Source organism: Orbilia oligospora (assembly GCF_000225545.1).
Source record: "Orbilia oligospora ATCC 24927 unplaced genomic scaffold scaffold00006, whole genome shotgun sequence".
Classification (NCBI taxonomy): Eukaryota; Fungi; Ascomycota; class Orbiliomycetes; order Orbiliales; family Orbiliaceae; genus Orbilia; species Orbilia oligospora.
Genome location: NW_011645563.1, coordinates 1,629,862 through 1,655,473, shown reverse-complemented (window position 1 = coordinate 1,655,473; position 25,612 = coordinate 1,629,862). Strand labels below are relative to the sequence as shown.

General features: G+C 44.7%; 5 protein-coding genes across 5 annotated transcripts; 1 reads left to right on the top strand and 4 right to left on the bottom strand.

Moving 5' to 3' along the window:
* Positions 1-3,978: 3,978 nt before the first annotated feature.
* AOL_s00006g503 (uncharacterized protein) lies at positions 3,979-9,119 on the top strand (the record flags this gene model as incomplete). Its single annotated transcript, XM_011119812.1, has 9 exons — positions 3,979-4,523; positions 4,605-4,842; positions 4,916-4,975; positions 5,083-5,370; positions 5,424-5,646; positions 5,838-5,877; positions 5,943-7,530; positions 7,622-8,974; positions 9,033-9,119. The coding sequence occupies 9 exons, from the start codon at positions 3,979-3,981 to the stop codon at positions 9,117-9,119; spliced, it is 4,422 nt and encodes a 1,473-aa protein (XP_011118114.1).
* A 2,333-nt stretch (positions 9,120-11,452) lies between these two features.
* On the bottom strand, positions 11,453-15,069 carry AOL_s00006g502 (uncharacterized protein; the record flags this gene model as incomplete). Its single annotated transcript, XM_011119811.1, has 4 exons — positions 11,453-13,654; positions 13,737-13,809; positions 13,882-14,053; positions 14,112-15,069. The coding sequence occupies 4 exons, from the start codon at positions 15,067-15,069 to the stop codon at positions 11,453-11,455; spliced, it is 3,405 nt and encodes a 1,134-aa protein (XP_011118113.1).
* A 1,418-nt stretch (positions 15,070-16,487) lies between these two features.
* On the bottom strand, positions 16,488-17,127 carry AOL_s00006g501 (uncharacterized protein; the record flags this gene model as incomplete). The annotated part of the gene is made up of 2 exons (XM_011119810.1): positions 16,488-16,823; positions 16,909-17,127. 2 exons carry the CDS (start codon positions 17,125-17,127, stop codon positions 16,488-16,490), a joined length of 555 nt encoding a protein of 184 aa, XP_011118112.1.
* A 1,812-nt stretch (positions 17,128-18,939) lies between these two features.
* AOL_s00006g500 (uncharacterized protein) lies at positions 18,940-21,925 on the bottom strand (the record flags this gene model as incomplete). Its single annotated transcript, XM_011119809.1, has 2 exons — positions 18,940-21,363; positions 21,413-21,925. 2 exons carry the CDS (start codon positions 21,923-21,925, stop codon positions 18,940-18,942), a joined length of 2,937 nt encoding a protein of 978 aa, XP_011118111.1.
* Positions 21,926-22,102: 177 nt separating this feature from the next.
* Positions 22,103-24,415, bottom strand: AOL_s00006g499 (uncharacterized protein; the record flags this gene model as incomplete). Its single annotated transcript, XM_011119808.1, has 7 exons — positions 22,103-22,120; positions 22,225-22,272; positions 22,330-22,911; positions 22,985-23,287; positions 23,353-23,403; positions 23,490-23,733; positions 23,805-24,415. The coding sequence occupies 7 exons, from the start codon at positions 24,413-24,415 to the stop codon at positions 22,103-22,105; spliced, it is 1,857 nt and encodes a 618-aa protein (XP_011118110.1).
* Positions 24,416-25,612: the final 1,197 nt, after the last annotated feature.

The window sequence follows — 25,612 nt, the reverse complement described above, 5'->3', positions numbered from 1 at the left end:
CCTTTGAATCGCTCCAATTGCCGTGTATCCAAAAGTGTTCAGGTGAGGCTCTTTTAAGGTTTATTACGGTTTCAGGAGGTCTGTTTAAGGTTTGATCGAAGGCCACTTATAAGCGAAATAAGTAAGCGTGGCTAAACTGCACGCCATTCCTCATGTGATAGGTAGTCTTTCCCCAGCCACAGAGGCTAGTTCCTATAGTAGTAAGTCCCGGTCGTGTCTGTAATAACGAGAGAGGACTATAACTATATCCTAGAGGCATTGGGGAAGAAGCCAGTAGTTAGACTACCGAGGCCGAGGGCGGGTCCACAGATAGGGAGGAAAGAAGATACGTGTTCACTGTCATATCTGATCAGCTGAGAATCAAATGACAGACATCAACTTCTAGGGCTGTTTATGGTGTCAGAGCCAGAGACACGCGCACGCCCTCAAATTGCAGCTGATTTTAGCCCATTCCAGCAACAACCCATTGAAATTCTCTCCTATCTTCTTTCTCGTTGAGTTCTTGCTGGAGAAAACGTGGGAGATAGTACATTGGGCTAAAGATGTTAGCTTCGTTTGAGTTTTCGTAAACCAGATGGCTGGCTTGAGAGTTGGTATGGAATCTGCGTACCCAATCTTCCATCTTTAATTTTCGTAGAAGCAGCTAGCTCGACCAAACTTTATCGAGAAAAGCGTATTGCCCGAATGTCAAGATTTCGGGAGTTCAAGTTTTCCGAGGTTGACAAAGCTCTGCTACTCAAGTTGAAGCATGCGCAGGTTGCGCAAGTACAAGGTCTAAATACGAGATTTCTCTTAGGGCTGTCACGTCTAAATCTACTTGAATTTATATTTAACCGTGGGTAACAGTAGTGATAAATTAAAATCCGTGATTCCGGTTACTAGACCCGGCGGGTCAATGTTGCAACGTTGTCGCGGACGGAAATGTGTTAGAGATCTCCTGTTGATCTCTATCTATATATTACAGGATTCCTCCGGCCTCTCTTCCTTCCCCACTCATCTTCTGTACTAGATCTATCGAAATGTACTTCGATAGATTACTACGGGCAAACATTACACATTTCCATCCTCTTCAAAAAATCATATCATTAAAAATTACATACGCTGCGTTTGGGTACCACACAATTAATCAAATTCTCAAATCTGAACCTAGACCTCCTTATAAGCGTGCCTTTAATCCTAAAACTAGATTAATTGCATCGTATAAGTTTTCTTGTAAAGAGGATATTCCTTGAAATATGAGCGCTACCTATGACTATTCTGAGAGCGTCATCTCCGACCACCTAAATTTCGGCTTGCGCAATTGCAGTTTAGTATAACTTCGCTATGTATACATGATTGTTCTTATTTATATATCTTAGCATTGCGCGTCAATACTGCCTTTAGACGAATGATTAGCTACTGATATATAGAGAATTTGAATTTTTTGGCAGCTCAATGTAATGCCAAGTGAAATCCAGACACCGAATACACAGCTAGTTAGTCGATAGCTGCTACGAAGGTATACCAAAACCATTATATACTTTGACGAATTCACTAGATTGACTATCATGATTATCATGCGGTCGGTAAAAATCTCCAACTTGATTACGGATACTGCGCTCCCATTTAGTCCAATAATTCGAATAACAGTTCCTTTCACCTATCCCCCTTAGAACGCTTCAAACACAGACCATAACGCAGAATATCCCAAACCTTTATACAACAGAAAACGAATGGGCCTGGAATATGTGTACACCACCGGTCGCTTCGGGTGCCCTCCGCTCTCCTTTGGGCATCCTCCTCGTTTTTGCTGGCCCTCCTTATACAGCGGACGAGCTCATCGAACGCTGCTTTCTGCTCTTCGTTGTCACCCCAAGACCTGATTGGCGCTGCTTCGAAGAAAGAACAACCGAATGAATCTGCTAATGCGCGTCCTTCTGTATGTTTGATTGAAGGGATATCGGAAAAGAACGTTAGCGACAGTAATCAACTTTCGACTTTATGAGACCAGGGTACTTAATCTTTTCTAACCTTGAGGTGACACTTCTCGATTACTTTCTAAATCGCGCTTTGTTCCGACAATAACCTAGTCTCAACATCAGATGTGTACCTTTGACAAAAGTAAATAATAAAAATTAAAATGATATAAGCAAGGTAAAGTAAGGGGTTAAGAACAACCATTGGGACAAAGTCTTCATTCTTAATTCTGAGAATATCCTGTCGGAAAGTAGACAATGCCTCGAAAGACTCTCTGGAGGTGATGGAGTATAATAGAACAAAACCCTCCCTTCTTCTTATGTACTCTTCATACAAGGCACGGTATTCGCATTCTGTGGTGTCCAAAATATCGAGCAGTACAACTTCATCGCCAATGACAATGTGCTTCCGGAAGGAGTCTACGAATAATCAGTCAAACTTCATTATGGAGAACTCACCCAAATGTCAACGCATGAGTACTGTCTAAAACTAACCGTCTACGGTCCTTTTTTTGTCGCATTGGCACTCGCAACCTAGATTGGCGGCAATAAATCTGTCCACAAAGAGCGATTTTCCAGAACCCGGAGAGCCGAAGACGACTAAGTTGTACTGCTGAGGGAGCTGAGGCTCGAATTGTTAGTTAACTTGGTACCACATCTACAAATTAATTGGGAACGGTTCAAGTCAATTACCTTTCTTACGGTGCTCATATTTCAGGGATAAGGAAAAGTCGGTGATTTTGTAGTAAAACTTCGTTTAGATGGTTAATACTAGCCTTCATGATCAAGGCCAACGGTTACATACTTATAGTATTGAGTACTCAATTATTTGTGGAGCACGGGATATTTCCGCTGTCTCGCGGCGGACGTTGACACTTCTATTTATGGAAGCCATAAGCGAAATAAAATGTACAAATTGAACCCGAAAATCCTAGCTGAACGTTAACTACCTATTAATTTGGTTAAGCTAACTAACTACAAACGCCCCGATGGCCAATGTTTTAGAGAATACAATTCTTTCACTTTGGAAACTAGATAAAATGTCGCATGCGAATAAAAATGATACGGCGCCTTAGAAATTTGCCTGACTGCTTTTGCGAACTTTTCTGTGCGTTGGTGTACAAAAAGTCGGTTTGTTACGCAACTAGTTTCGAAATTTCGCCTGCTCGCAGCTGACCTTGGCTAAACCTCTTATCGTTTTCTACTGATTTTGGCTTGAAGTCGGGTCGTTTCCATCATGTTTGGGACATTTGGGCGGTGTCAGTAAAAGCAATGTCGCCGACTTGTACTTGTCTCTCCTGTGATATTTACCGCATCGCGATATTAAAATAAATCCAGCTTGGCGCCCGATGAAATAAAAACGAAAGCCGGAAATGCGCGAATACTCATATAAGGCAATATTTCTATTTCATAATGACCGTGCTGTGGAACGCAGTTGGGGTCGCAACGTTGGGGCTAGTATGATAGAGCTTCGAATTGAACCGAGTCAAATACAATATGTCTAACATGCACTAAAAGGTACTACTAGGTGGTGATGCACACACAGGTATAAACTCGAGGCTACACATGTCTCAGATTGTTCCCGTCAGATGGTCCGGTGGCTAAGAGGCTAAGATACTGGACCTTCTGAAGCCCCGATACAAACTGAATCCAACAAGGCTCTGTTAATTCTGATCAATGTGAAAATCATGCTGTTGCACGATGCGTTGCCCGGCATATCCCGAGTACTCTGGCCATGGCCGCTCGCTTGATGCCCAGGCCTTTTACCCCTCTCAATTCCCAGCCATTCTCTTATAACATCTCGAGCAAGGCGCTTACTTTTGGGTAGGTTGTGGCGCGAAACCGTGTTTTCATATCGCTGCAAGGATATGCGGACGTGGCCCTGCACTGGATCCTTACATTTCGTACGCTCAGCCTTTCAGGAATAATATTAAAACATAGTAAGCTGGCATACCTTTATCATATCCGTAAATTCATCGAGATAGCCTCCTCTAGCGAAAGCATCAATTACCCCGCTTCTGCAATGGCGACCAATAAAAATCGAGGGGCCTTTAGGGCGGTAAACATCAGCATCAGTACTACTGAGGTAGAATTTAGGTCGGCACTTTTCGATCAGCTTTCAAACGACGAGAAGGAAAGCTTTGAACTCTATCTCCGTCTGACGCCTTGTTGCACCGACACAGAAACAAAGATAGCAATCTTTAAGTTCGAACCGTGCACACTAAAACCGAATACACCAGAGCTACGCATATTGAGGTCCCGTACAACGAAGCCATGTATATCGAAGCCAAGCGCACTGGGGTCACACGCATTGGAGTCGTCTACATCGAAGCCGCGTACATTGAGACCACACACATCAAACTCGCGTATATCGAAGCCGCGTACAGCAAAACCACGCATGCCGGAGCCACGTGCACGCACAGCGGAACCAAGCATACCTGAGCTTCCATCCTTCCTGCAAAAGGGAAACCCATCATTTGTTTACCAAGACAGGATTATAGCGGTTGATTCCGATTTTTTTGGCCTCACACAGTTATATCCAGTTGAAACAAGTGAAGCTAAGATTGAGTAAATATCTCCTTTAAAAATTTGCGACCTAAAGCCAGCCTCTTAAGTCTAACAAACTAACGAATTCAATGTTTTTCAAAGCATTGTTGCACTGTCAGGGCTTAATTCTAACGCTTACGGATCATGGGTCGGTCCTAAAGTTGAGAACGTTACATCCATGTGGCTTCAAGATTTCTTGAGCAAAGACAGCGATCTGAAATACTGCAGAACAATGATTTTCGGATATAATACAAAGTACCGTGCCACGGCGAAATTTTGGATTGAAGATCACGTCGAAAATCTATTAACGGAAATAAACAAAGCTCGAAGTACGCAAACAGTATGGCCTTCCAAAGACAACCTTAACTTATTTAAGTATCAGAGCATTAGTAGTTAATGGAAATTTGGAATAGGAGCAAAGGAGACCGTTAATCTTTATCGGTCATAGTTTCGGCGGGACTATAATAACACATGTATGAGCCTCCGATTTACTAGTATATGAATACTGCCGTTCAATCTCTGCCTCGTGAGCTCTTGGTATCGAGGCTACCGTTCAATGCGCTAATATGATAACTCACAGGCTTTTGTCCAGGCATCCATAGAAATGATCTATAAGAATATTTACGATTCGGTTCGAGGTATAATATTTTTTGGTGTTCCATTTAGAAGTATTTACCTCGAAGACGTCTTTTTCATGGTCGATGATGATGAAACAGTTGGGAGAGAAGGTTATGAGCTCGTTCAAGGTATCGCTTATGAGACAGCAAGAATTACAACTACTGTCAAAACATTCAAGAAGCGGGTGGAGGAAACCAAAACGAGGATTTTCTCATTTTTTGAAACACACATGACGCCAAAAGTTATCAAGGTACCCGATAATCCTTCTACTTCTGGATGAATGAAGCTGACTAAGAATTGTAGTTGCCAGACGGGAGTTACGGGCGATATGGAGACCACGTAATACTAGTCAATAGGGATTCTGTAGAGTTAGGGATCTCTGGCCTCGAAGAACTCTTATCAGCCCCGGCAAATCATTCGACAATTGTCAAATTCGGGAACGAGCAAGATCCAACGTATCGGACTGTTCATGATCGTCTTAGGGAAGTTATACAGTCGGCTGAAGCTGCAGCCTTTCGAGGACTAGGTATGTGGCATTCTGGCGTGTAGGCGTAGGTTATTCCGGTGCCTGGTAATCCAGGGGTAATGTTGGAGCGACCCGGGAACTCTTAGCGGCAATTTGCGCGAAGGAATCACATATCCCGCGCCCCTGGGAAGCAGATTTAGTATCACGCAATTATAAATGGCATATATACTAAGACAAATTTCGAGCTATAGCAAAAAGAAAGTCCCCAACCACCCTTCGGGCTGATCAAAGGTAATTTATAGCCTATCTCAATCGTCATGATGAACGAGCGGGTTGATAACATTCTTGAAATCTAGGGAGGCGATATCAGAGATCCGCAAACAGATACCGTCTGCTCAAAATGCGGCATTCGATTCCTATAAAGACGATGGATTGGATGTAAAATGTCACTCTAGAACGCGGACAGAACTTCTATGCGAAATTAAGGAATGGGCTAGGGATCCCGATGGGCCATATATATATTGGCTCAATGGCATGGCTGGAACAGGGAAGTCTACGATCGCCCGGACGCTTGCTCAAAGTTTCGAAGAAGATGGCCTGCTGGGAGCCAGTTTCTTTTTTAAAAGGGGCGAGAGCGAGCGCGATAATGCTACTAGGCTTTTCACCACGATCGCTACGCAGCTCCTATCAAGGGTACCCGACCTGATACCCCATATTCAAACTGCGGTCGACGAAGAACCTGAGATTGCGGCGAAATCATTAGAAAAGCAGTTTAACAACCTTATTCTTTATCCTCTCGAGAATCTGGGTCAGGTTTCTCTCTCTTTAATTTTAGTAATCGACGCATTGGATGAATGTGAGGGAGACGAAACGATCAGACAGATTATCTACCTTCTTGCGAAGATACAAGCGTTAAAAACGATTCATATGCGAATATTCTTAACGAGCAGGCCGGAGCTTCCAATTCGACTGGGTTTTCACAAAATATCTTCTGATACCTACAAGGACATTAAACTTCACGATGTCCCCCTAGCCACCATTGGAAATGACATATCAACTTTTCTCACAGCTAGGTTTTCCGAAATGAGGGAAGAATTTAATGATTGCGCAATTGGGAATCCACTACCAAAAGAATGGCCCGGGGGCGATGTTATTCAAAAGTTAACCGGCGTAGCGATTCCACTATTCATTTTTGCCGCAACTATCTGCCGGTTCATTGGAGATAAGACGGAGTGGGACCCAGAAAAACGCCTGATGACTGTTTTGGAGTATGGTGTCGTTGGGGCTTCTCAGTTGGACCAAACGTATCTTCCCGTGCTGAAGCAATTGGAAGGTGGCCTCCCCCGGCAAAAACTCACAAGACACCTGTTCGGTCAAGAATTTAGAGAGATTATAGGCTCAATTATCATCCTGGCCGACCCCTTGTCTATAACATCTCTTGCAAATCTTCTTGGTAAATCGCAAAACGAAATCGGTAGTAAACTACACCATTTACACTCGGTCCTGAATGTTCCTCAGGATAAAAACGCACCCATCCGAACACTACATCTCTCGTTTCGGGAGTTCCTAGTTGACCCGAAAAAGGTGGGCAGTGATCTATGGTTCTGGATCGATGAGAAAAAAGCGCATTCCGTCATTACGAAAAGAAGTCTCGCGATATTATCGACATACCTTAAACAAAACATTTGTTCTTTGGAATTCCCAGGCATGAAGCGGAAATATCTCGATACTAAAATAGTAAATGAACACCTACCCGCATGTGTTCAATACTGCTGTCGCTATTGGGTACACCATTTAAAAGAGAGTTGCGAATTTATATCCGATAAACACGAGGTCTATACTTTTCTGTGCACCTACTTCTTGTACTGGATTGAAGCCCTAAGCCTTATAGGAAAATCGCCTGAGTGTGTCCGCTTGATCGATGTTTTAAGCTCTATTACCGATGTATGGTATCCTGCCTTCCGCTTCAGAGTCACCTACGTTATCCCCCTCTTTTGCATTGCGGCGATTTACAAACACTGATACTATATTTTAGGAAAAAGAAGGGTCTGAAGTATTGCGGTTTCTTTACGACGCTAAACGCTTTCTTTTACAGAATTGGCGAATGGTCGATAGCGCGCCGCTTCAACTTTATTCTTCGGCACTTATTTTTAGCCCAGACACAAGCATCGTTAGGGCTAAGTTCCGAGATCGTATCCCCCTGGAGATTTGTGTATCGGCGAGGATACTGCCATCTTGGGGCGTAGAACTGCAAAAAATAGAAGCGCGCTGTTGGTTTGGGCCAGTCGCTTTCTCCCCCGATGGCACGTGGCTCGCATCGGGGCTGGATGATGGCTCTGGAACGATTATAATCTGGGATGCTGTAACGGGGGAGGAGATTAAAAAATTAAACGCGCACGGTAATTTAGTTTCGGCTATTTTTGTTTCCTTTGACAACAGGCGATTGGTATCGGCATCACGTTACGGAGATATTATATATTGGGATGTGGCAACAGGGGAAGGGATGAAACAATTAGAGGGAGAAACAAACGAGACGGTGGTCTTTTCTGTTGATGGTAAGCAGCTGGTAACGGTCTCATTCGATGGAACGATTACATTCTGGGACATGGTAACGGGGGAGGAAGTGAGACGGTTGGAAAGCGGTATTTGGGGGACCCAGGTGGCAACCATCTCCCTTGATGGTACGTTTCTAGCATTAAGGTCCGCTTATGGAACGATGGGACTCTGGAATGCGTTAACGGGAGAAGAAATATGCCGGTTGGAAGGGAATGACAATTTAGTTAAGGTGATGGCTTTTTCCTCCGACAGCGAACGATTGATATCCTGGTCGGGAGATCACACGGTCGAAGTCTGGAATACAGTAACGGGACAAGAGATAAAAAGATTGAAAGTGCATGACGATTTAGTTGACGTGTTGGCTTTTTCTGCTGATAGAAAGTGGCTGGCGTCGGGGTCGCGTCGTGGAATGATCAGACTCTGGAACGCAGAAACGGGAGAGGAATTGCAAGAATTGGAAGGGCATAACGGGGAAATTAGAGCAGTCTCCTTCTCCGCTGATAACAAGCGGCTAGCGTCGGGGTCTAGTGATAGAACGCTTAGAATTTGGGATATAGAGGAGAAAGTGAAGAAAAAGGTCGAACAATTACAGGGGCATAGCATGAATGTTCAGATGGTCATTTTTTCTCCTAATGGTACGCAGTTAGCATCGGGGTCGGTTGATGGAACGGTCAGACTCTGCAATATGAAAGGGGAGGAGGTGAAATTATTAGAAGGGCCCGGGGACAGCGACAGCGCTGTTCTGGCGCTTGCCTTTTCTTCCGACGGCAAGTGGCTGGCGTCGGGGTCGGAAGACGGAGTAGTTAGGTTTTGGAATATGGAAAAGGAGGAGGTAAGCCGATTAGCTATAGGTATAGAAGGTCACAGGTCAGGGGTTTACGTTTGTGCAGTCGCCTTCTCCCGAGACACCAACTGGTTGGCATTGGGATCAGGCGATGGAACAATTAAACTCTGGAATCTCGAAAAAGAAGAGTTGAAACTATTGAAAGGGGCATCGGGTTCGAGTGGTAAAACGATCACATCCCGGGGTACGGGGGGGCGGGGAATGAAATCGCTGATAACGAATAATGGGGTTCGAGCGGTCGCCTTCTCTCCCGACGGCAAATGGCTGGCATCGGGGTCGGAAGATGGAGGGATTAAACTTTGGAATGTAGAACAAAAAATAGAGAACGAGACGGGGCAACGACTAAAGTATAGCAAAAGAGTCCCAGCGGTTACTTCCTCCTTTAGTGGCGCGTGGCCGACATCAAGATTGCACAGTGCAATAATCGGATTTGACGATATAGAAGAGAGGGAGGTAAAAATATTGAAGAGGCGTAGTCACCGGATCCGGACAGTTGCCTTTTCTCCCGACAGCAAGCAGTTGGCATCGGGGTCGTCTTACGGAAGAATTGAACTTTTGGACGTCGCGACAGGGGGTCTTTTGGAAGTATTCGACCAGAAATATCCGGCCATCAGTTTAGAATTCTCTAATGATGGTAAATATTTATATACTAACGTAAAAACCCACGTTATTTCTTCTATCGCCGATTCCCCCCCTCCTTCACTTCCACGGCCACGGAAGCAGAACCGCATTTCTCTTACAGCTCAATGGGTAGCTCAGGACGGAATAAAGATTTTGTGGTTACCGCGTGATTATCGGGCGTCCTGTTCAGCCATAAAAGAAAATACCATTGCAATTGGACACAATTCTGGAAAGGTGAGCCTTTTCACGTTTGCATAGTCGATGCAACGGAAGGCAGTTCCCTCAGGTAGGGGATCCGTACGGTAAAATCCTTCGAGGATGAACGGCGGGTGTGGGGTGGCGGAAGACTTCTTCAGCCCTTCAATTCATCCGAGCTGTATATATATAACCAGATATAATATGCATGACGGCGGGGTTGGTGTAAGGGTCTCTCTATTTTTTGTATATATCTGGCATTTGTTCTGCGGCGCTGCAGCGGAGGAAGCTTGGCCAAAATCCCGTTATTGATTATAATTATGTTGAAGTAAATTTATATTTCGACTTCGATACCTTCAGGAGATCCTGCAGAGAAGAGAGTCTATAGGTTTTTGGAAGGATACGAACCAAAGTAAATTTACACCAGAACCAACAATTTCTCATATTTGCAAGCTGTTCTAGTACGCCCCGCTCAGACAATGCTGGTTGAAAAGGTTAGAAGCTAGTTGATTATAGACTAAACGCAATAGCCATAAAACCTCCTTGCAAAGATATTGAATTCTGAAGACGAAACGTCGGAACTGACCAAGTACTTCGTATGGACTGGAAATAGATTTCATAGCATGCATAGCTGGTCGAAGACATAGCTTTGATGCATTCTCTTCCGGCGCGAGTAGAGGGTTCGGTAAGAAGCCTGGCGATATTTTATTGCGTGGGGGTAGAGAGGTTGCGGGTAGGAGATTTGAGTCCAACATATGCGGGTTCGGATCACGCTATATATCAAACAGGATTTTGTGCAGCGGTTTCACCGCCGCAAAGTTGCAGGATGTCGATAATATCTTTCAAATGTCATTCATTACCCTATGGCATCACATATGTAGCCACCACAGCCACCACATACATAAGTCCCGCTACTGTAACCGTTATCCGAGCCGCTCTGCTTTCATAATCGTTGTTACATATCCCACTACAAAGGCCTGAGTAACTAGTAGCGTAGTTAGTTAATTGTTAGAATTTTACTCGCTATAGAATCCTCTCATGAAACCGTGCTTATCAACGGAGCAATCTTATTTACGGAACCTTCACAACCAGAATATTTGGAACCTGGACCTTAGGCCCGCTGAAGTATTTAAACTCTTTAACCTCCAAAATTTCGTTCCGCTTAAAGTCAAATTTCTTGCTAACATAATCCGCATATATCATTTGTAGCTTCCATGGGTGACTGGAGAACGCTGGTCCAATATCGGAGACATTTGAAGCGAATGTACTGAACCATATCTTTTAACCCGAAGGCGAACTTTCCCTTCAACAACGAAGCTTTTTCGAAGGAAGCCGTCATGACAAATGTGCCTTTCTTATAATATTAAGGTAAACCGAGAATCAAATCTAGCTACCGTAAGCCTTTCCGGAGTACCCAGTATCTTCGTTGCACTGTCCTTACACCATGGTCTTGGCTACGCCAAATACATCATTGATATTGTCCGCACGTTTTGAAACCCAAATTTGAGAACCGTCTGGTTTATAGTGCTACAGACTCGGGCCGAGGCTAGATTAGGAGACAATCTTCCTTGAGTATTTTCTATTTGACAGTCAATTGGTGACCTCGTATGTACCCAGCCCACCCCGGTAGTATTTATGACCGGCGGCCAACTACCCCAACTCTAAAGATAATAGTTGACTAATTTCGTCAAGCCTTTGTAGATAGACCGATGGATGTACATCCCCTCTCCTGATCTTCTTTTCGTCCTGGACATCTCTAACAAACTCTGGTGGATTCTCGCGATAGAATTGTAGCAACATGCCAAGTGAAAGGCCATTAATTTCGCAATGGACGTCGGCGCCATGGTCCAGTAATATCCTGACACATGATGGTAAAGCAAAGTATGTTGCCCAAACGAGGGGGCTAAAGCCGTCGGAGTCCCTGCAATCAACTAAACTATCTTCTTCGGCCCTTGGGTGGCCCAAAATAAGATCCAGAAAGCCCTCGAAGATGTGCCACCTCCTAGGTTCATTGGCGGCAGTTCGGAGTACAAAATGGACAATGGTTGTACAATGCCCGCCTGAAATTCCATACTTAGTAGGGCCCCCATTCTCAAGATAGAATCTAGCAAGGGGCCAATTCTCATCTATAAGTGCAGTGCAAACAGCGGTTCTGCAGCAGAACGTATCCCGAGGGTAAGGGTGCCGTTCCTTAGAAGTGTCATCGTAACCCGCGTACCAATGACTAGTTTCTAGATTAACATCCGCGCCGAGAGAAATGAGCAAAGAGGCAATCTGGATACGTTCTTCCTGCGTTTCTGACAGTTGGCCGCAATGTATTGCGGCCTTGCCATCTGTTAGACGGTTTATATCTCGCTGCGTTAGCCGAGCAATCAGTTCGATTGTGGAGAACGGCGACCCAAACTCCATAGCGAGCTGAAGAATCGATTTTTGAGCAATGCGGACGTCAAGATAATTACCATAAGACAGCATTGGAGAAACCTCATAGGGTTCTAATGAGGCGCCGTTGTCGACGAGTAGGCGGATGATTTGACTAGTCTTGGGCGAGTCGGATATCCTTTCAATACCGTATAAAAATAAAGCGTTGATGGGCCGAAGAAATAACTTATCAACCGCATTTACATCTGCCCCCACATCTATCATATGACGAACAAGACTTGGGCAATTATCTTTTGCAGCGCTCATCAGAATTTTGTTCTTGTGTCTTTCTCGAATAGGAAAGCCGTATCGTGCAAAGGTAACAAATACCTTTGCGGTAGCTTCTTCCCATTCTTTGCCATGCATACAGTATCTCTGAAAGTCAGAAACTCGGCTATGCCCGCTACCGACATGGAAGAAGAGGTTGTAGGCATCTTTTCCGTGTAGTGGCCGAGTAGTTAAAGATTCTCGGAGAAGTATTTCCAGGGTGTCAGCGCAGACAGTCTGGACACAGGCAAAGAAACAGTCAAGTCGATTCTCGGGCTGGTCGCCGAAGATAGATGCTCCAAGATACAACAAGGCTGACATGGCCAGTTGGTTCCGGCAAAGGATTGCCCATTGGAGAGGTGTCCCTAACAAACACATTCCGAGGCTATCGAAAAATCCCCCCGCTTCTTTTTTCGGTTGACTGTTAATTCTCGCCCCAGCGCGGATCAGTGCCCATGCAATCGCAGGGACGTGCTTGTCTGGGAATAAGACTAGATAATGCAAAGGCGATATGTTCCTCTTGTCATTAATCGAGGCGTCCGCACCACCAGATAACAGCAAATAAACCTGTTCAGCATCACCACGCATACATGCTATGTGAAGCGGCGTTAGTCCGTCCTCTGTTTGATCATTAAAAGATATTTTGTGATTCAGATATGATGTAAGAGAAGCTCTGCCTTCCAATGAGCATAGCGCGCGGTGTACTCGATAGCTTTCGCCTTTTCTTGCTTGGTTTTCTCTATCGTCGTAGAACCTCTCCTCAAAATCTGTTCTGAGATTCCTCCCCCAGAAAATTCTAACCGCATTTCGATAAAACTCCGGCGAAGGGAATTGCTGTAAACAGGCTGAAGTATTTGTTAAACTTGTACTGTCTGAAAGCGTTTGTAATTCTTCGGGGGTGCTAATTTTCTTTGCCTCGAAAATTCTAGGGCCGATCGCCAAAGCGCATTCATCACCAAGTTGTATAGCGCGAATTAGCCAATCAGTGCCTTCCCCATCGACAACTCTAGATGAAGCTATATTGCTGAAGCATACGAAGCTAATTTGAAGGCTCGCCCGCGCCCTATCCGCTTGTAGTGGCGCCTTTTCTGCTGTGTGCCGAAGTTCCTCGATCAGGGCATTTTCATACGCCTCGTTCATATGGGTATCTCGAAAGAGCTCAAGAATCTAGCAGAAATATTGCTGAGCTTACTTTGCCTTATAAAACAGACCGAACAATGTTGAAGCATTCTTAAAATTGTGTACTCACAGATAACCTGTTCGTTTTCTGCCCCTGGTAGGTGTTCACCTGTCCTAATGGAACTGACTGTTCGTCAGGCCGTCTAAGGGAACTTTAGCAGCTTACCAAGCCAAGCTGATGATAATTTTGTGTAATTGTGAGAACGTGCACCTACGAGCTCTGATTAAGCAAACCTAAAAGGATAGGCCAGCCTTCAACTAGTCTGTCGCCGGGGTTATATTGGAGTGTGATTTGAAAAACTTGGCTGCAGATTCGTGTCTGGCTTTCGGAAAGGCTAGTGCGTTCGTCTAATAATTGTAACGCAAGGTCCATGAAGCATCGCTGATCTAATCTAACCATTAGGTTGTATTTACTTTTCTAGGGATGATGAATATTGCCTCATACCTCCAGCGATTGAGGCTTCATGGAAAGCCTTCCCCTTCGGAAGATGGAAATAGCGAACACCCTCGCTCAAAACTTCGAATACGAGTAGCCCAAACGAGAATATATCACATTTGGCAGGATCTGAAATCGGAATAGATTTCGTTTTATCAGGGTTTCGCTGAGCATGGACCTCTGGAGCGTTGTAGACAGAGGTGCCCCGGTACTGTGAAGGATCATCATAGGCGAACGCGTGCTCGAAGTCAGAGATCTTGGCGATGAACCTATCAGTATCACCAGGAAATATGAGTATATTGTCTTGTTTGACATCCCCATGCACAATCATATAGTTATGGAGGGATTTCAATCCATCCGCTATACCGGCGCAAAGAGAAAGCCTCTCCGAATCTGTAACAGCTTCCGTGAGTAGTAATTTGTTTAAACTCCCAAAACTGGCGAACTCCATTACCAAGAATGGAGTAAGGCCATTACTCTCAATATCCCAAGAGATACCGAGTAATTTAACTATATTTTTGTGGTTCGCTAGCGGCGGATAAAAAAGTACTTCTATTTCCAGCAATACCGACTTGAGACGCGCGGTTAACACGTTGCTAATATGGGAAGATCGCTCGATTTGTGAAGGTATCGTAAGTTTAGCTTCCTTAACAGCGATAACTTTTGGTAAATCTCCAGTACCGAGTCTTGATGCGGTGTACTTCCATACTCTATACATCGATCCTTCGGCTACTTCTTGTCGGCGGTCATGGTTCCTGAAAATAATTTCTGGAATTGTGTATCTTGACCTCGTTTGTATAAGCTTAGCGAAATACTCAATAATCGAAGGCACCTTGCCCACGCTTTTAGCATCGTTTTCGAGTACCTGACGGGACGCGAGCGGAAGAAAATGATCTGAGTTGCCTGACCATGGGGGCTTTGATTGGAGCCAACTGAGCTCAGTTCCATTACTAAGCTCGGATGTCATTGGAAAAATTGGTTATGATGGAGCGTTAGGGATACGGGTGGAGATTTGGGGGAACGGCTAAATATTGAAGTGAAGAGCGGGAACTTAAGGAAGTTAAAATAAACTTATTCCAGGGTACAAAGATCTGGACCAAGAGTTATCTCGTAAAGCGGAATTAGTCGCTGCTGCACCAAGAGACCAGACCGAAGTGTTTTGTCCAAATTCTAAATTTGAGGTTGTAATGGTATTTCAGGGACGTGACACGTCAGCCCCATTTTCCTCCGTAAAGGGTCAAAAACTCTCAAACGGTTTGTCCTTCATCTAATTAAGGCTGCAGATTTTCGTGGAAATAGGCACAGATACAGTGAGGATTTGTTGTCTTGGCCAAGACGCAAGCAGATCCATCTGAGGCTAGATATACGACACAGGATACCAGTTGCACAGAACGATTTAGATTAAAATCTCTAAAGTGTTAATTCTAGCCTACGATGAATATGAGTTCTAGGCCTCCCTGTTTCACTGAAAACAAATCGGCCTGGGTATAATCATAGCAGAATTACTTCGAAGATGTACGACAGGAGGACAGCCTCGTTTTAAAACGTGAAACGTTCAAACGCTTAGTAGCAAACCCACATCCTGCTGTGCAACGGTCAAGTACTCATCTATCTTGGAAATTGTAAACTTGACACCAGCCAAGCTTGTAAGAGGAGGATGGTTTTCAACGTTATTTAATGTTACCAGTCTTTTTTCATCAACGTAAGCTTCAGCCCTATGATAATAAGCTTCAATATGTCCGGTAGTATGCTAGTAATTGGATATAAAAAAACATTGACGCTTGAAGAGTAGAGTTTGAATTCAACGAACATTACGGGTAGTTATATACGTTATTTAATATATTAATATTTATACAGAGACATATTGACTTGAAGGACCTCCTAGAGGCTAGATCTTTCTCATCAGCAGGATGGCCGCGAAAACCGTGGTTATCGAAAGAACACTCAAAACCAGAGAAAAAACTAAAGGTGTTCTAATAAACAAGAAGGGTTCACCTTTCATTCCAACCAGCGTTTCATTAATGATGGTGACGCCAGAAAAAAGAATCATCTGTCACGGTCTTGACGTTAGCGAGCAGTTTAGGTTTCCGTGTAAAGGTTCGAGGCCAGAATATTCGGGGCCCGTGACCTACAGCTATGAATGATAGGGGTAAATGGGCTATCATCATGACGGCCCAGATGTCAACAAGTCGAGGTTCTTGTTTCCTTGTATTACTAGCTTCTGGCGTGGTTACACCATCAGGACTCGAAACTACTGCTGGCTCTCTCTGTGAAGTGGATTCTGGGTGGTGCTCCGGCGTAACGCGAATCTGGCTTCCTTCGCTAGGAAAACTCGACAATCGAGAAAGCTGTATCTTTAAATACGTGTACTGAAAAATAAATACCTTATAAAGCGGTGATCGCACTTACTAGGACCGCGGCACTGTCTAATCTTTTCACTTCAAACTCAACGTAATCTTGGTGAATCTTGTTACGAGCACTTAGTTCATAGAGCTCTTTCAGAGGTTTTCTTGATCCCTCAATATTTAGGCACCAAATATCAGAATGATCTTTTAATTGTAATTGCATCATTCTAAAGACGCGATCATTTGCCAATAGCCGCTGATGAACCATTAAGAGTTCTCGTCGCAAAACCTCCAGATTTTGTTGATCCTGAAAGATTGTATTTCGTTGCTCGAATATAGGCTCTTTGCCCACGGGGTAATAAAGCCACTTTTGGGTCTACTATGAAATAGTGGCCTATTAATATGGTACACGTCCAATTGCGGCTTCTTTTTAAGTTGAGACTAAATATCTGCAGTTTTACCTTGTTTATGAGGTTACCCCTAAATTGCATCAAATACCCGCTCCAATTGTAGTCGAAAGCGCTGATTAAAAAGATGTGCTTAAGTATTGGCTGATGAATATCATATTTGCAAGTTTCGAAAAGTTTGGAGCGGGTATCATCCGGGACCTGTATAAAGATACACTTCGATTTTCCCGGTACGCTCGGTTGTTGATTTTCGTATGCAGTGAACTTTCGCATGCTCCACGGGTTTCCTCCATTTTTTCGCCCATTCTTGGCAGGATACCATATCGTGTAGCACAATTCTAATATATTTTGCGAAAGTGGGAAAATGGTAATTCGAAGATTAGATTTGAGTGGCCGAGGTCGGTAGAAGGAGGAAGCAGACGTACCAACAGAGGTTCCGCAGAAGCGGCTATAATGATAGATTTCATGTTCATCTACATCTGAAGTTTTAAATCCGTGGTTCGACACGAGATCCAGGAACGGTGTGAAGATCGATAGCTTATTTTGTAGTAGTCTAAAGGATGGGTATGTGATGAGAAGTCGACCCCAGCTATGAGTTTGTCGTAGGAAGCTAGTAAACGGTGTCGAGGTTAGTATTGGTTAAAATTTAGCGATCGGAGTTAGGGCGCTTCGATATCCCCAGTCAAGCCACTGACATGAAGGTTTTGGCTGCATCGCGAGATTTCTGAAACAACTTGATTAGCGCACTTTCAACCGGCCTACCCCGCTATAGTGCTTCAATTGATCTAGTTAAACATTTATAATATGACTCTACTCAACTTCAAGTGCTTCTTCCAGGTTAGTAATGTCTTGAATTGTTACTTCGCTGTTCCCCCTCGCCATTTTGATGTAATCCATATTAGTAAGTTAACCCCTTCTAGCTGTGTAAGTCTAGGGAGCGGCCGACGGACCTTAAACTGACATATTCCCCTCCCCAATAGAGTACTGCGTCTGTTTTGTCAGAGCTGAAAATCCGTGACGAGTGTTCCCCGAAGCCGGATTCCCTCTGTTCCGAGTTGTCAAGGGCTGACCAAAAGGCACTAGGGATACTCATCGGGCACGTAATAGCAAGAAAAGACAGAAAGTGTATGTATATATAGTTCAGTTAAGTAGACGGTCAATAGAAATCCAACGCTTTGATCAGATGCTACGAAAGGAGATTTTTCCTAGATCTCCTTATATCAATATCTTGAGGGCCGACGCTAGTGAATGATGACCGATAAGGTACCTGAACCCCGCGTTAGAGCGCGAGGCATTTAGATTTGGTTTGAGATGTGACGTTGTTTGCCTGACGAAAGCCTTCACAACCCAATTCCTCTGGATCCTTCTGAATTGCATGGGCATTTGCCGTTGGTTTGAAAGCCACGTGACCCCTCATTTACTTATCAAATTGAATTAAGAAAGCACCCCACCAACCCTTATCGTGATCGATGTTACTGCCAGAAATCTTTGATGGCTGTTATGTAATATCGTTTTATGCTGCACAGTAAATTTTTATTTAGCAAGAGGTCTTTCCAGATCTGGGTACGACTTATCTCGTAAACCAGAATTAATTGCTGCTGGTACGACACAAGCAAGAGGTATCGAACTAAATTATTTCGCATTTCGCTCGTGGTGTCTTCCATGCCTTGAGAGCCGGTCTTGAGCGTTTACATGTCATCACAGTTTTCGCCAGAGGACATATTCCCATTCATTGAATTTTGCACCGATCTGACAAATTTGACTACGTGAATAATTTTAGAAAAAGCGCTTTGACGGGTTAGCGAGATACCACAGGGCAGGCTATCTTCCACTTATGTGCTTGCGTCTTTAAAGGTTATCACGCTTTGAAAGTGTTTGGCTCGCGCCCTTAACGCGCATCGCGAGAGAGACAAGCCTCGCCGAAATCCCTCGTTTGATTATCCGAACAGGTGTAAGGCATGGTATGGCCTTTAGTTCCACAAAATCCACGCGAAACACATGAACACACTGCTAATCGCAAGGAAAGGCTGCTAAGCCATTAAGTTGTCTCTAGCTAAGTCATGCCTGGTAGCAAAAAGGCATTTCCTATGCAATATTAAGATCACATAGCGGCGCCACAGCCTCCCAATAAAACTCAGAAGTGACATCCCGGTCTTCTAACAAGGAGTTCTCCGAATAGTAGCGGTTTGAGAGGCAGTTAATAACAATATTCTTGTAGAGGCTTCCCATTTTCGGTCCAAGCTTTGGTGCATATACTCTCAGCAGAGATTCACGGAATTGATCGGGCGTAGCATCTTTATGACGCCGGCGAAAAGACGCCAGAGGCTCCCAAAACCCAATTTCTAGAAGCATTATTCCAATGCCGTAATAATCGTAAGCTTTACGGAATCTTGTCGTTCCGGGAATATAGTTGGGGTGCCGGTACTCAGGTGAACCACCGTGGTAATCGTCTGTATCCGAGTACCAAGTATCCCCGTTAGGACGGCTATGTTGGAATCCGATCAGATAGGGCTGGGAGGACAAGCCGGAGAACATCTCTGCAGGTTTCGATTGACTCAAAGCCTTCTTGCGAAAGAATAGAACGTTGCTTGGCTGGATTGCCTTGTGGAGCCAGTTGGATGAATGCAGCTGCCAGATACTCTCGCAAAGACTTTTAGCGATCAGAAATTTGTATTCTAATGGAACAACTAGATTTCTGTCACCTAGAAGGCTAGCAAGGGTCGTAGGGGGCTCGGACAGCTCCCCTCGGATTGCTTCAGGATAGTCGTAGGCGAAACCGAAGTTAGAGAATTCAAGAACGGCGTTGGGTTCAATGATTCCAACACAATCGAGGACATGAAAACCCTCTGGTTTTGAACAGTGGAGCAATTCAGCCAATGCCAATAGCTTCGTGACTTTTTCCTCCTTGGTTTGGCCTTCCCAGGCAGGAGTATACACTAGCCACTCGATGATTACCCTCCGCTTACGGTTATATTCAAGATTGGTACCCTTCCATGGCGTAAACCACGCCAATTGGTGATAGTCTTGCTGAAAATATTTGCGCGAATCTTGGCACAAGTCAATCTGCGAGCCCTTCAATAGCAACTGCTTCTGCTGACTTGTACCCGTTCTCCAGAGTTGCAGTTGCAATCTCTTGAGGGCGGCATATGTACTGATATTAGAGAACGGAGCTCGGAGGAGTCGCCCGCTTTCTTCTATCCGACTTAGATTGGAAACATCCTCGAACTCCGGACTGGTATTTAGTGCTGACGTGCGCCATTCTTGTTCCATCCGCCTCTGGTATGACTGCGGCACCAGTCTCCATAGCTCTGCTACAGCTATTCTGAGCGTTTCCCCTGTTCTCGCGGAGAGTGCTGTCTGCTGTTTTAGGTTTGAGTGTAATGATTGGAGGGTCTCAAGTACATGGGATACTTGAAATTTGCCGTCGTTAAAAAGCCGATGTTCTGTATATTGTTCATGCATTTGGAGAACTGTACCCCAGGCACTAAGTTTTTTTGATTCAAACCATAATCCGAGACTCTCATACGGGGATATGGAAGCCGTCTCGTCTGGGGTACTAAATGAATCAATCCCTCCACTTATGTTGGTTATGTGCGCCTCGATATCGCAGAAGATTATTTTGCTTTGGATGTAAGTAAGCTTTCTTGAACATAGAGATGCGACCGGTCGATCCTTGTAATCAATGTGTAGCAGCTGACGAATAACCGCAATTAGGGAACTAACACCTGGTTCTGTAGCGGGTGGGTTGATTTCGGTCAGCCACTGCTCAACGGATGCCCTCAGGTTATTACCCTCGAAGAAATACCCATTCGAGATCGGGTATCTGTGTTTGGTTACCCTCCTTGCTGCCCGAAATTGTGTAACACCGGATGAACCAGACTTCATGTATGTTACCACCTCGGCTAAGAGGCATCCCAATGACCAGATATCTATTGATCTACCGACCACTTGCTCTTCATAGTCCTCGTCCATGCACTCTGGCGCGATGTAGTCCCCGATCGTACTTGGCCACAGAGTTTGCGACCCTTGTCCTGGAAATTTAAGTCGCGCTACGCCGAAGTCGGTTAGGACGAATGTGGTTTGTGTAACTAACACGTTTTTGGGTCTGATGTCATGGTGGTAACCGATACGGGATACAAGATCTCTTTCGGTTTGTACCACAACCTCGTGGAGTGCTTCCACAGCGGAAAACAAGCCGGCCAAAGCGCTGTAAAATGTCAAGCTGGTCGTGAAATCGCCAAATACTTCGGGCCTACTGAGGAAAGATTCCAGGTCCATCGGCAAACATGGAAATAAAAGGTAGTATTCCCCTTTGTGCTCATAGCTCGCCAGAAGATGGATGATGTTGGGATGCCTGAGGGTCCGTAGGACGTCTAAACATTCCAACTCTCTCCTGAAAGCACGTTGATGAGAGGTTGGATTCTGTCGGACCATTTTAATGCGCTTCCTGATGAGTACGGAGGGCTTTTCTTGCGGGCCAAGGCGGGATTCCTTGACCGTTGTGAATACCTGTATTAGCTGGGTCAGGTTGTTGGTTCACTTGTTACGGGTCACTCACTACCTCGTATTGGTGAGGGTGAACAACACATTTGAATATATCTCCGCCAGACCCTTCATCAATCTTCACTTCGTGTGTGTATGGCATCATTATTTCCGCTCGTAGGCTCTTGTGGAAGTCGCCTTGGATGAATTTGTGTGGGAGGAATTCCCATTGTACTTCGGAGCAGAACCTAGGTGAAAGGTCCCTGGGTATCAAGGGGTTATCTGAGTCGATCGGAAGACTTGAATCAAGCAGGTTACCCTCGATAAGGCTGAGCACTAAATGCTCTTGATGAAGTATTGCCAGAGCAGCAAAAACCCTCAACCCATGGCCGATGATCTTCTCAATGATTATTTTCTGGCGGTGATCGTACGGGTAACATTCAATAATGGCATCGGCAACGAGAGACTCGGTGAGTTTCGTTTGTAGATTTGGGAATGTAATGAAGTGATGCCTAGTAACGGCTCTCACACGGACGCTTAAAATGGCATCGCGAAGAGAGTCAAGCTTGCTAGGGTTATTTGTAGCCATGGCCATATATACCTTGGAGAGGAAGTATGCTGTATACGCTTACTACTAAATCTGCAAGGATAGGAGGAAGAGTAATAGAGATGTCGAATTCAGTAACTAGTGGCTTGTGTGGTGCGACTGAAGGATCATGGTAGTTGACAAAATTATGTGGGGCTATATATGCATGACTCATGTTTGCTATTTGCACCAAAGTCCCTAGTCCATTGTTAATCTTTGCCCGCCGAAGTAACTGACTCTATCTCGAACTTCCCATTGCATTGTGTCAGCAGCTATCCAATAGCTTAGAAGAGGGTACATACTTCATCTAATTGTCTTTCTGCTGAGATTATATAGAAATTTGGTAGCTCCTATAAATTAAATTAGCCAGAGACGTGCAACCAGTCCACTCCGTACTGGTTACTCACGTCAACAGAATAATTACGTCCGAAGCGGTTTTTGAGAAGCCGGATCAGAGCCTTCCGTTCGATATAGGCGCTGGGGAGAGGGTATGTGATTTGCTCCGTTGTTCGTGTGTGAGGCGCCACGACAGGTTTATCGAAAACTGTGCCCCGCGCATCGGCATATGACGGTTCATTCATTCTGTTCGCCTCGAGACTTCCCCGTTGAGCGGACCCCCCGAGCCGTGGAACTCCAGGGCTGTCATGGTGCGTGTAGTTGTTTTGATAACCTCCAGAAGTCAAACTTCTTGGGCCGGCGTTTAAAGTGCCCCCATGCTGGACAAAATTGCCGGTAGGCCCACTCGCAGGAATACTCAAAATTTTGAGCTGCATCATCGAATTCTTTCGAATGTCTGTCAAGCATTGCTGCAAAAATCTGTATGTTTCCTGGAAGGTATTATCGTTTTTACTGTCGAACTTAACGAGGTTACGATGGTTTTTTCCGTCCGCTGGATATCTAATTTCATCTTGTAACCAAAGCGAGCCGCTTTCCTTGGTAACTTGGTACTTCTTTTCGTCTGATAGCTGTGGCTTATTGCTGCCTTCACTCTGTAGGTTAAGGGAGCCATGTAAGAATATAACTTGGAAGGAGCAAGACCAAGTAGATGGAGGAGGTAATTACATATTGTAGCTGCTGCGTCATCTCCGTTTCGACAAAGCTGTAGACTGCAATGTTCCCTTCTCGCAGCGCACGGGCGAATCGCTGTTGGTCCTCCGTAAAAAGCCCAAGAAGGTCAGAATCCACCTTGCGAAGGTCCTCAATCAGCTTTTTGCGATTCTTGTGAGTAGGCTTAATGAGTGGCTCGAGATCTGCAGTAAACATGCCCCTATGCGGCGTCCCATACAAAAGCATGGCCCTCGTAAGTTCGAAAACCTGCTTTTTTATAGGCTTGTCGTGACGATCCAAGTACATTTGGCGTATCATCTAAATAGTACCCAATGGGTTAGGGTTAAATTTATAAACCGAACAGACGGAATGGAGCGACTGACATTGGCGGCTAATATGCCACCGTAGCTGTGCCCAACGAGGATTATGGGTTTCTATTAGGTTAAGAAGTATATAAGGACGTTTACTTTTATGGGATAGTTATAATATCTAGAAAGCAGGCCATTCATAGGATACTCACCGGGGGATGGGTTTCAATAAATCGAGTTATTGCCGCGACAAGTTGATCGATATAATCGGACAGAAGAGCCATCACCTCTTTGAAAATATTCCCGTGATAGCCAAAAATGATAGTCCGACAGTTCTCTAGCTCGTTTGGTCCCCCAGAGTCGGATGTAAAGAAATGCCGGAGCCACATTCTGTCCGTAGTTTCTCCCATCCAAACCGCATATGGGTAAGGAGTGAGTCCCATGATCGCAATGACACTATTCAAAGAAAATTCTCTCGATATTAACGACTTTCTTTAATGTAGACAGTCAGTGGGCTGCAATCTTACTTCGCTTCCAATGCCTCTAGGTTACTAGGTTCGTAGAGAGTCGTCAAACCACGGAACTGTGCGTCGATAGTAATCGCCTCCGAGTCCATGATCCCAGGGCCGGGCTCCCACAATTCCCCAGTCCAGATATTAAGCGTCAATGTTCCACTATCCTTCAGAGGCGTGAAAAGCGATGGGTGTACTAGCCGACGTCGACGTCGAGATGCCGGATCGCGATCATGAAAGGTAACAACACAGACCAGCTGTGACCTGTTGGTCGCATCGCTCGCGCACGTTATCTCTATGTAAATGTGCTCCAACTGCTTCCCATCATCCTCTAGAACAATTTCTAAGCATTTTTTGATATCCTCCTTGCCGTAGGAGGAGGATACACCCCGTATCCGAAATGACAAAGGGGTTTTCCTCTCCGAGATTGATTCTAACTGTGGAGTATTTGAGGCGTTTGGAATTGACTCCGACCATAGTGGCCCGCCCCTAGCCGGGTCCAGAGTGGGTCTGCCAGCCGATGAGCGGGTCCGTTGGGTTTGAACAGTATTTTGAGTATTCCTGTTCTGCGTGATGTTGCTTCGGCGGGTCCGAGAAGTATTTGGAGAGTCCTTGCTCGCTGACATTCTTCTTAGGGCGCTAATTGCTCTTATAGATTAAACCCCTGGAAGCTTTGATTTGCTGTTATCTAGTAAAGTAACTATTGTTCCTAGGTCGCGGGGGTTTTGGCGGTTGATTTTGGCGGGATGTTGGTGATTGATGTTATCGAAGTCTGTTAAGTTTGCCAGGTGGGACATGTACGCCAAAATTAATATTCTCCCGGTACAAGTGCTTTAATAAGGTGCGGCTGAACTTCGATCGACCAAAATCTAACAGTTCGTCTGTTGAGTATACTATCTTATCTTTATAATAGGTACCCACGGACAGCACGAGTTCTAGCTGATTAGGGGTACCCCCCCTCCACTCTTTACCTCTCCCTTTCAGCCGCGTAGAGGAGGGGTTCCAATTAGACTCATATTGATCAATTTCAGCGGCTGAACACCCCCAAAATTTGCGGCTCTGCCACACTCTATCCACGGGAACACGGTACTAACTTTATTGGTAGTAGATGGTCTTCCGGCATACTTATTTGCCTGTGACGATACCTACTAACGTCTCGTATCCAGACTTAGGAGCACAAACTCTCTAATTGGTATGTTTATACATATGCGGTGATGCTTACGAAGCGGTAGATAAATCGCCCACGAGCCCCCAGAATTGTTTGACGTAAATGCCTAGCATACCAAAACGGGGAAGGTTGGGTAAAAAAGGCTGAAGATGTTCAATCAAGCCTCCTTAAGTTCTTCCTTGAATTTTGTTTTGTCTTTTTATAATTAACACGAAAATTGAAGGTTTCTTTTCCCGATAGCAATTTTTTAAGCTTTAGAAGCTCAGATATCAACATCAACGCTCATATCAATATCTAAACATGTCAAAGGATTTTACTTTGCGAGCCTTGTTCGCGGGGTATATGTGCGGCCGTATATATGCATGACAAACCGCATTTTGAACACTCCCACAGGATTTCATACTTGGAGTACTATGTATAACTAGTATCTTATTTGTTCAACTTACAAACATTTCTTTTCTAACTTTTTAAAAGCACAGTATAATTTTGTTGACTTCTTTTATTTTATTTCTTTTTTGAAAAAGGACTATCAGAAGACCTCGAGCTCTTAAAAAGCTCCAGTTCAATCCACGCCATATCTCTTGGGCGGGGCGATATCGATACTCAAGATGTGTAACTTACGTTTTGCAGATTCGGTAGTTTTTCAAGTTTACTC